This window comes from Papaver somniferum, chromosome 3 (assembly GCF_003573695.1).
Source record: "Papaver somniferum cultivar HN1 chromosome 3, ASM357369v1, whole genome shotgun sequence".
NCBI lineage: Eukaryota > Viridiplantae > Streptophyta > Magnoliopsida > Ranunculales > Papaveraceae > Papaver > Papaver somniferum.
The window spans coordinates 154,436,352-154,447,138 of NC_039360.1; the positions used below are offsets into that span (position 1 = coordinate 154,436,352).

The 10,787-nt window shown below is 37.8% G+C and overlaps 1 protein-coding gene across 1 annotated transcript; it reads right to left on the reverse strand.

Annotated features, from left to right (window-relative positions):
* Window positions 1-9,305: 9,305 nt before the first annotated feature.
* Window positions 9,306-10,423, reverse strand: LOC113360130. Its single transcript, XM_026603673.1, has 3 exons — window positions 10,070-10,423; window positions 9,537-9,980; window positions 9,306-9,479 (listed from the first exon to the last, which is right to left on the reverse strand). Exons 1-3 carry the CDS (start codon window positions 10,421-10,423, stop codon window positions 9,306-9,308), a joined length of 972 nt encoding a protein of 323 aa, XP_026459458.1.
* Window positions 10,424-10,787: the final 364 nt, after the last annotated feature.

Genomic DNA, 10,787 nt, shown 5'->3' on the forward strand with positions numbered 1-10,787 from the left:
CGGGAAAAATTTTAGGCTACATTGTATCAAAAGAAGGAATACAGGTTGATCCAGAAAAAGTGCAAGCAGTTCGTGACATGCCAACACCAGCAACAATAAAAGATGTACAGAAGTTAAATGGGCTTCTAGATTCATTGGGGAGATTCGTTTCGCGATCATCAGACAAATGCAAATATTTTTCGATATACTCAAGAAGGGTGCCAAATTCAAATGGACTGATGAATGCGAAAAAGCTTTTCAAGGGATCAAAGAACATCTTATGAATACAACTATTTTACAAAAAGCAGAATCAGGAGAAGAATTATTGATCTATCTTGCGACGACGTCGCATGCATTAAGTGCTGTGTTATTGCGAATAGACGCAGGAGTGGAGAAACCCATTTATTACATTAGCAAAACTTTTAATACTGCCGAGAAGAATTACTCAAAGATTGAGAAGTTAATCTTAGCATTAGTTTATGCATCATTTAAGCTCCGCATATATTTTCAAGCGCACAAGATAAGGGTATTAACAAAAGTACCAATTGAATCAGTGATGAAGAATTCTAAAAGATCAGGAAGAGTGGAGAGATGGAATGCACAAGTAGGCCACTTTGATATTAAATATGAAATTTTGTCTTAACCAAAATCACAAGTTGTTGCAGATTTCTTAGCAGAATTTCCTTTAGAAGAAGATGAAGCGGTAGAAGAAATGATGGATATAGAAGAAGAACACAGAGATCCAAAAGATTTATTAACATAACCAAATAGATTGGAGATATTGGTATATGGATCATCAAATGGAGAAGGGAATGGAGTTGGAATTGTTTTAATTTCGCCAGAAGGAATAAAGATGGATTTTTCATTCAGATTGGAATTCGCATCCACTAATAATGAAACGGAATATGAAGCTGTGATACATGTTTTAAAATTCGCAATAGAAATAAAACTAGAAAATGCCAGGACCACTAGTAATTCGCAGCTAGTTATTCGCCAAATAAAGGGAGAGTATACTACAAATGAACCATCCTTGAAGAAATACAAGAAGCTCGTTAAAGAATTGTCAGCGAAAATCCCAAAAATAAAATGGAGGCACATTTCAAGGAAGGATAACAGACTCGCAGATGCTTTTGATTTCATCTCAAGCATGATGACAGATCCAACTGCGAGATGCATAAAAATACAAACACTTCTGTCACCATCAATCAATAAAGAAGAATAAGAAGTGGACGTGATGATAATAATAGACGGTGAAAAAGAAGAACAAACGAACAATATCGCAGATTGGAGAACGGAACTTCATGCATATTTGGCGAAAGGAGAAACACCAAGAAATAGATTGGAAACACACAAGTTAAAAAGCCGCGCAACGAATTATGAATTAAAATATGGGCTGCTATACCGAAAATCCTTTAATGGACCATCACTCATATGTTTGACACGAGAGGAAGGATAAAAAGTGCTAAAAATGTTACATAGCGGGGATGCTGGAAATCATAGCGCGGGAAGATATTTGGCACATATAGCAAAAATGCAAGGCTATTACTGGCCATACATGCACGAAGATGCAAAACAAATATCAAGACGTTGCGAAGATTGTCAGCGGCATGGAAAGAAAATACATGCACCTGGAGCACCATTGTCATCTTCAACCAGTGTGTGGCCTTTTGGAAAGTGGGGCTTAGATATTGTGGGGCCATTTTTACCAGGTTCTGGACAATGAAGATATTTAATAGTCGCTACAGATTATTTCACAAAATGGACAGAAGTGAAGGCAGTACAGCATATTCGCGACAAAGATATCTTTACATTCATATTCGAAAATATCATTTGCAGATTTGGAATTCCTGCGCAGTTGGTATCTGATAATGGGAAACAATTTGAAGGACAGAACATAGAAATGTTACTTAATGCATTTAAGATAAAATGTGGAAAGTCTACTCCTTTGTATCCACAAGCTAATGGGCAGGTAGAAGCAACAAACAAAACAATTGCAGATATATTAAAGAAGAAATTGGAAGGACATCACATAGCACGGTGCAAACAAGTACATAATGCAGTATGGGCTTATAATACAACTAGAAGAGAAGCTACGGGAATGTCACCTTTTTGTTTAACATACGGAGTTGAAGCGGTGTTACCAACAAAAGTTGTTATTCCGAAAACAAAGAGAGAAGCTCGGGAGAAAAATCTTAGTGCAGGTTTGATCTTAAACAAACTTGATGAATTAGAAGAAAGAAGAGAAAAAGCTTTACAACATATGGAGAATTATCAACGAAGATTAGCCCGAGAATATAATAAACGTGTCAAAGTACGCGAATTCCAACCAGGAGATTTAGTTCTGCGAGAGACACCAATATATCAGCGAGAAAATGGTGGAAAATTAGCGAAAAAATGGGATGGACCTTACATAATTAAGGAGATAGTTGGAACAGGAGCTTATAGATTAATGGATCCAGAAGGTAGAGATGTTGGTCACAGACTTGACAGACCATGGAACAGGTTGTACTTAAAAAAATATTATCCGTAAGAAGCCTTGAGAAGTTATGAATTTTGAAAGAACAATTGCGAGATTATTCATATCAAAACAAGATCATGATGTGCGAAACTTTCGCAGAAATAATCACAGAACAATGACATAAAAGAAAGGGGCGAACCTTTATGGCGTACACCCTAGTTCGCGAATAAAATTTCGCAAGAGGCAAATGTAAGACCCAAAGTACGTCATATAAGAGGGTACCTGTTGCATGGCTCAGGTAAAGGCTACACCGCCACCGGAACCTGAGTCATAGAGATTTGGGGTCAATAAAGCCCATCCGGGAGAGGCACCTTGGATTCTCAATTTAAGCATATGACTTAGGTTGGGAGACTAAGGTAATAAGGACTCTCCCAAGGAGTGCAGATCTGATCAAGGCGCCGAGGTACACGGTTGAGTCAAGAGTGCCAGGGACGTTTGAAGCGTACCTTGCCATTCTTGACAAGTCTTTGCTTATACTGCACTCGGCCTGAAGAAAACCCCACTTAGGGTACAGTCTCGTAACCATAAGACCTATACGTAAAAGGGATAAGAGGCTGCGAAAACAACTGGTTGTTGTTAATACTGGATGGGAGGAGCTAACCTTGTATGGTAGAAGTACGCCTCCTTGAAGGGGCAACTAGGGGGGAGATAAGGGCGGCACCCTCCATTAGGGAGCTGATAAGTGTCTTAAGACGCAAATGTCACGAGGCTTTTTATTCGCAAGGGTATTAAGGCTTGTCATATTTGTGCAACAATCCTGAAGAGGCAATAATACAAAAGAAAAATATAAGATGAGATGAGATCAATGGGTTTTCGCATGAAAGTACGAAGACGTCCTGCGATTTCGTCGCAAGACGGCAATGTCACGGGTGTTTATTTTCGCAAGAATATTTAGGCCTGTCATATTGTCGCAACATTCCTGAAGAGGCCACAATACAAAAGAAAAAGTTAAGGCAAGATCAATGGGTTTTTGCATGAAAGTGCAAGGACGTCCTGATATTTTGTCGCAATGACAAGAGGTGGCATAATAAGACCTTTAATTAGGAAGGCAAAATAAGACCACATGAAAAAACAAAATATTTATAAGTATTCATAACGGATTATTTTTCGCAAGAAAGATAATGAGAGTCAAGTATGGGAATTAATAAACAAGAGGCATTATCTTTCTCACCAGCAAAATACTAAAAGGGAAAATTGATTCCAAAGTTGGTTGAAGAATGTTATTCGTAGAAAGTAATAAAGACAAGACAATTCAAGAAGATAGAACTAGATAAGAATATCATGCTTCAGTATTAATTCCAGTAGAAGGAGATAATAGACATTCTTCCCCAAAGTTCTCATTATCGCCATCCTCTCCTTCATTTCGATTATGATCTTCGCCTTGATTAGCACCTTGATTATCGCCAACAATTACTTCTTCAGAAGGGATTTCTCTTTCGTTTTCATTTTGATTAAAACCAGGAGATGCTTCCTTAGAAGGAATTTCTTCTCCATCTTCCAAAAAATTATCCTCTGCACCATTTTCATAATCATAATCACTGTCAGCAGGACGAGGAACTTCATCATCATCTACTTCCAAAGGTTCGATTGATGTAGGAGGAAGAGATTTAGACAATAAAATATCATTTACAAGGACTTCAGCTCGGAGATGAACTTGACGAAGAAGTGCTCTCTGATGATTCCTATCTTGAATATCCTTAAAATAAGCAAGATGATCAAGTCTTCTTTCTGCTCGGTCGCGAGAACCAGTAAGGACAGAGACGAGTAATGCATTTTCTTTGCGAATCTTGGCATATTTAGCCTCCAAAACAGAGAGGGGGGAATGAAGATTCTTCTCAGACTCTGCGAAAGGTAGAATACAAAAATTCAATAAGATGAAGAACTCAAAAAGATATGACAAAGAAAAGATAGTTAAGGCAGTCAAACTATTATGACTACCTTCCTTTTGCGAAATAAGGTGTTGAATCAAGGTCAGACAACTATTCTCCCAACGGTCCATTGCGTCATCAAATTTATCTCCAACTAAACCTTTAAGTCGAGACTGAAGATTTTTCTCTTTAGAAATAAGAAAGGCATTTTTCTTCGCAAGAGAAGAATAAGATTCTTCTAATTTGGAATATTGTCCTTTAAGTTGATTCGCCTTTACACTTAAAGTTATTCTACCTTGAATGAGTGTATCTCTTTCAGCAATAGATGACTCTGTTACTTCTTTAAGTTCATTTCTCAAAGAGCGAAGAGATTGTTCTTGGTCATCATATACTTTCTGAAGAATGCTAAGTTGTTGCGAAGATATCGCCATCTTGTTTAAACAATTTCGCTTCTCTTGAGATAAGGTTTTATTCTCATCTGATAAAGTTTTCATCCCTAAATTAGCTTTAGTTAAAGAATAAGAAAGGCGAGATATTTCATTACTTAATAAATCTTGCCTCTGAACTAATTGGGTATTTTCATTGGTAAGATTATTTATATGATCAAGAGAATATGAATAAAGGTTATCTAATTGGTTATGTTGATCCATCAAAATCTCTTTATCAACACGGGCTTCTTCAACAACAGATTCAAATTGATATCTCTCCATTATTCGTTTCTGGTTTAAGGCTTAACATGCGAAAGAGGGATTTCAAGGATAATTAAATATGGGAAGGATAAAACCATTAAAAAGGCAAATTGAAGACACAGATAAGAAAATCATACGATCCAACAAAACATTCTGAAGCTTTTGATTTTCGAGACGAAGAGCATTGCACTCTTTTTCCAAAGCTGTTTGCGAAGCAGCTCTGTCAGAACCGAAATACTTATTCAGAACTTCGCACATGCTAGACTTAACAGGATCAATGGAAGACTTATTTCCATCATCCAGGACTTCAGACAAAACTTTGAAAGCAATATCTATTCCTTCCACGGTTTCTTTCGAAAAGGGAAGAGGCTCAGGTAGAGAACTGGCAATGATAGAAGGTTGAGAAACATTATCAATAGGAAGAGAAGAAGTTTCATTCACAGAAGGATCAATAATGGGGGTTTCAATCATTGAAAGATCAGTTGAATAAATGAAGTCTGAGGCAGCTTTTTCGCGAATTGGAGATGATGGTTTATCTTGCGAAGATGTTGCAGGAGGTTTAGAAGAGATAAGTAAGTGGAATGGAACAGAGGTTTCAACAGTTTTAAGGTGGCGAGATTTCTTGAGAGGTTTATTGACATCCTTATCACCCTGCGAATTACAACCCAGATAAGAAACAGAGGCAACAATATTGTTATTAGAAAAGAATAATGTTTCTTACTACCTTCTGATTCGCAGACTTTCTTTTATGCGCAACAATCTTATGCTGCGGTTTGGGAATATTAGGGTTCTGGACCGTAAATTTAGTGTTGGAGGCGCTTTTGCTGAAATAACAAGAGTATGGGAATCACATAAACAACATCAAATAAGGCAGTAAGCAAAATCAATTTCAGCAAAACCCATAAGGAAGAAAAAAGAAAACTAAACTTGATGAATCCATGGAAAACACTAGCAGGAAGATTATTTCGAAGAAAATTACGAACGATGAAGATATACAGAGGGAACAATATGAAGATGAAGAAGAACTTAAAAAGATTAAAAGAAGAAGAAAGAAGAAAAGTTGCAATAATGGAATTTGCAGAAGAACGATGAAGTTGTAGAGAAAATAAAAAGAAATAAAAAGAGAATGAGAAAGAGTATATATAGAGGAAATTTTTTCTCGAAAAGATAAACACGATAAATGCGGAAAGATACAAGCGGTCAAAAAGCAGCAGTTACAAAAGACGTATCAAGAAACAGATGGAAAAAGGGATACGTGTGATAAATGCAAAATATGAAATGATGGATAACTGCGGAATTTCTCGCATCAATCTCTACTTCGCAGAGAAGATATGAGAAGAGGCAAGATGTAGGATCAAAATCTCGCATCAATAATATCTCAGCGAAATTATCAACAATACAACACAACAGCGTCGCAGAACAATTTCAGAAACGATATAATAAACGACGTCAGCTAAAATCATGAGAAAGATGTAATGGTCCTGCGAAAATTAGAGAGTTTGCGAGATTAACATTTGTAAGGTTGTGAGAATGTCGCAAGACATATCCGAAAATAAAGGACAGATTAGCTGTCATCCACTATGTATTTCGTTCAATTGTGAAGGAAATGAGAGAGATCTTTTTTGAGTAAGAAACAAGTAAATAGGAGAGAGAAATTCTAGAGCAGTGGTTATGCTTGATTCCTTTATCTTTTCTTGTAAGATTGTTCAAAGATTCATCAATAAAATTAAGATTGTTAATCTAAAATTGAGATGAGTGTTAATGAAATCATATGAGGGGTGTAGTGTAGGATTTCCTGCAATTACATGGGGTTAGCACTACCGCACCAAATACCCGTCTATTTTCCAGTGAATTTAATTCTTCCTGGATTGCAACTTCCCATTTAGGCCAGTCTTCTCTTTTTTGACATTCTGCAATAGAGCGTGGTTCGATGTCATCGTGCTCAATGATATCTTGAGCAACGGTGTATACAAATGCATCATCAATCTGCGTGGAGGATCTTTCCATCAACACGTATGCACTCTCATAATCTATAGATATTTCATTGTTCTCTGGAATCATTTCAAACATCGGAGTGTCCTCCAGTATTGATTCATGGACATAACTATAATCAGAGATAATTTCATGAGAGGGATTATCTGTATTGATGATGAATGGATCGGACTGTGCCTTACTCACTCTTTTATTCCTTGGGTGAGTATCCATCGAACCAGGTGGTCTTCCCCTCTTTCTTTAGGGGGCCACGGCCTCAGCTACACTTCCACCAAGTGTAGGTTTGACACCTCTATATAAGGTGCCTTTTCCCATATTAGGGATTTCTAACCTTGCAGGCACGTTTGCAGCTGGTATGTGTGATCTCGTCACTTTAGCAATATCAGTGAATGCATCAGGTATTGAGTTCGCCACATTCTGAAGATCAATAATTCTTTGCACTTTACTTTCACATTGTGAGGTACGGGGATCAAGATGAGACAAGGTGGGGACACACCACGACAATTCTTGTCGTTCCCTTAGGAAATCCTTTTCCATACCTCCCCCTGACGACAGAAATATTGTCTCATCAAAGTGACAATCCGCAAATCTAGCGGTAAAGAGATCGCCTGTCAAAGGTTCCAAATAGCGGATAACTGATGGGGATTCATGTCCAACATAAATACTTAATCGTCTTTGGGGACCCATTTTAGTACGCCGTGGGGGCGTAATAGGCACATATACAACACAACCAAAAATGCGTAGATCTGAAATATCAGACTCATATCCAGTTACCAACTGGTACGCAGAAAATGGTTGGCTAATAGTGGGTCTAAAACGAATAAGTAATGTTGCATGCAATATGGCGTACCCACAGGAAGTAATAGGCAGGTTGGAACGCATAACCAATGCCCTAGCTATCATATGTAACCTTTTGATGGTAGCTTCTGCAAGACCATTTTGAGTGTGTACGTGGGGTACAGGGTGCTCTACGTCAATTCCGATAGACATACAGAAATCATCAAATCCTTTAGATGTAAATTCTCCAGCATTATCAAGTCTGATAGACTTGATTGGATAATCGGGGTGGTGAGCCCTCAAACGTATAATTTGTGCTAGGATCTTTGCAAAGGCAGCATTTCTTGTGGACAATAATGCAACGTGTGACCAGCGGGTCGAAGCATCTACCAGAACCATAACATACCTGAATGGTCCGCATTCTGGATGTATAGGTCCACAAATATCACCTTGTATTCTTTGTAAAAATGGAATGTTTTGTTTTGTATCTTTAGCATAGGATGGTCTCGCTCCTGTCTTTGCTAAAGAACAAGCTTTGCAAAATGATTGGTGTGCTTTTGACAAAGTCCACGAAGTAGAATGAGAGAGAGGTTGCACATCACTTCTTTAGATGGCAGTGGCTGGCAGACGTTACTTTGCATTGTAACTGTCTTTTGACTCATTTTACTTTTTTCTCGAAAGAAAGGATGTCCGTGTGAGTTCTTTAAAACACGGATCATCATATCACGACCTGGGTGCCCCAAGCGGTCGTGCCAAAGCTTGTACAAGTCACTTTTCAACAGTTCATCGTTGGTAACAACATGTGATTCGATAATCCGGATAGTAGTAGTGTACAAACCACTAGAGTGACTCATTAATTTCTCTAAAATGCGTTTTTTTCCACATGTATTAGAGATAATATTAATATATTCAATGCCATTTTCACAGTGAGTTTCCAAGTGATAACCATTTGCACGGATATCTTTGAATCTCAACAAGGTACGATTAGCTCTTGGTGCATATAGAGCTTCTGTGACTTCAATCATCGTGCCGTTTGGCAACAAAAATTGAGCATTACCTCGCCCAATGATCACTTGTGACTATCCAATCATCGTAGTCACAGAGGATTTATAAGGAATTAAATCAAAAAATAATGGTCTATTTCTTAAAATAGTGTGCGTGGTACCACTATCAGCTAGTCACTCAATCTCTTCTGAGGATGACATTCCTACAAGTAAATGGTACTTCAGAGAATTCGGTCACATAATTCAGTCATGCAATAGATTATCACAGTAAAAATTAAATCCAAAGCATAATAATTAAGTACCCATAGTAATCTGAAGCATAAAAACCATTGATCCATCAACAAAAAAACGATACTTTAAGACTACCTAACATAGTTTAAGTCATCAAAGCAAATATTTAAACCAAAGTCTGCTAAACCACAAAGAAAGAAAGTAAAGAAGTTTTTAGGATCCAGGGCTAATAATAAAAAAATAACAATCAATCAAAGTCAGGTGTTTCCATAAGGGCATGGTTCTTTTTTCCCTGGAAGTCTGAGATGGTGAAGTTGACATCTGGGGCATTATCATGTTCTTCCACACAGTGAGCTTCTTGATCTATAGATTCCCGGTACTTTTTGTAGCTGGCTGCTACTTTGGCACTAGATTTGCATTGCTGGTACCAATGTCCGGAGATTCCACACCTGTAACAAGGTGCATTGTCATTTTATACCTTCTTGGACATGGAGTTCTTATGTGTTTTTTCAACAGTATTGCCCCTACCACTTGGTCCATAAGTAACTTCTCTAGACCAGGTATTTGAATGGCCTCCACGCCAATGGCCTCCACGCCCATGGCCCTTTCCACGATGACCCCTTTGTCCTCTTCCACGTGGGTTATTATCCCCACGTGAGTATGGAGCATGAGAATATGAATCAGCATTTTTAACCCTCTTTTCTTTGGGGTGTTTTCCTTTGTTATCCTTGCCATAGTTAGCCTCGGGAATTTTCTTTTTCCCAGGGACTCTAGCATTGTTGTTTGCTAGAACTTCATTGTGCCTTTCGGCCACCCGCAATAGGTTGATCAACTTGCAGAAAGTTGTTATTCTTTTGTTATCAACTTCTATGCGGTATTGGTTGGCTAGAATAACAGATGACAAAGGGAAAGTAGACAATGTCTTTTGAATCAAATCTTTATCTGTGAGTTTTATCCCACAAAATTGAGTTGTGCTTGTAGCTTAAGCATATCTCTTTGGAAATCACTTACCTTCACATAATCAAGAAAACGGATGTCATTCCACTGTTCATTCAACTGTGGGAGAAGACAATCCTCAATGCTCCCAAAACGGCTTGCTAATGCATCCCACAGTTCTTTAGGACACATCATGTGTTGGTATCCCCAAAGGAGATTAGGGTCAATGTGAACCTTCAAATATCGAAGGGCTTCAGCCTTTTCTTGTTCAGTTGCTGGGACAACATCTTTTTCAGTAGAGGGTATGATGGTGTGGGTGCATTCTTTTGCCACAAAAGCGATCTTCACATCAGCCATCCAACGGTGATACTCAAGTCCATCTATGCCCAACTGTGCAAATTCTTGTCGGATATATTCCTTCTTGATCATCTACATAAGGCAAGATTAAAGGACATTAGTATGACCCACTCCGATACTATATTCCTACCAAGTTTCTTTAGGGATTGGGGAAACCAAATCTCTTTATGGTTTTTATTGGTGACCCAGTCAACAATCATCAAATATCAACATAATTATCAAGGTTTACAAAGAAAATCATACGCCACAAAAACATACGTTAAAAAAAGTGGTAACACTTATGGCATTGATATACAAACAAAAAATATGGAAATATTGTAAACAATACATATTATATATTGCATAGCACTAAAGACAAAAACTCATAGCTTTTAGTTATTACACAGTCAAATATTATAATTATATTATTACACAGACATAGCACATATATAGCATT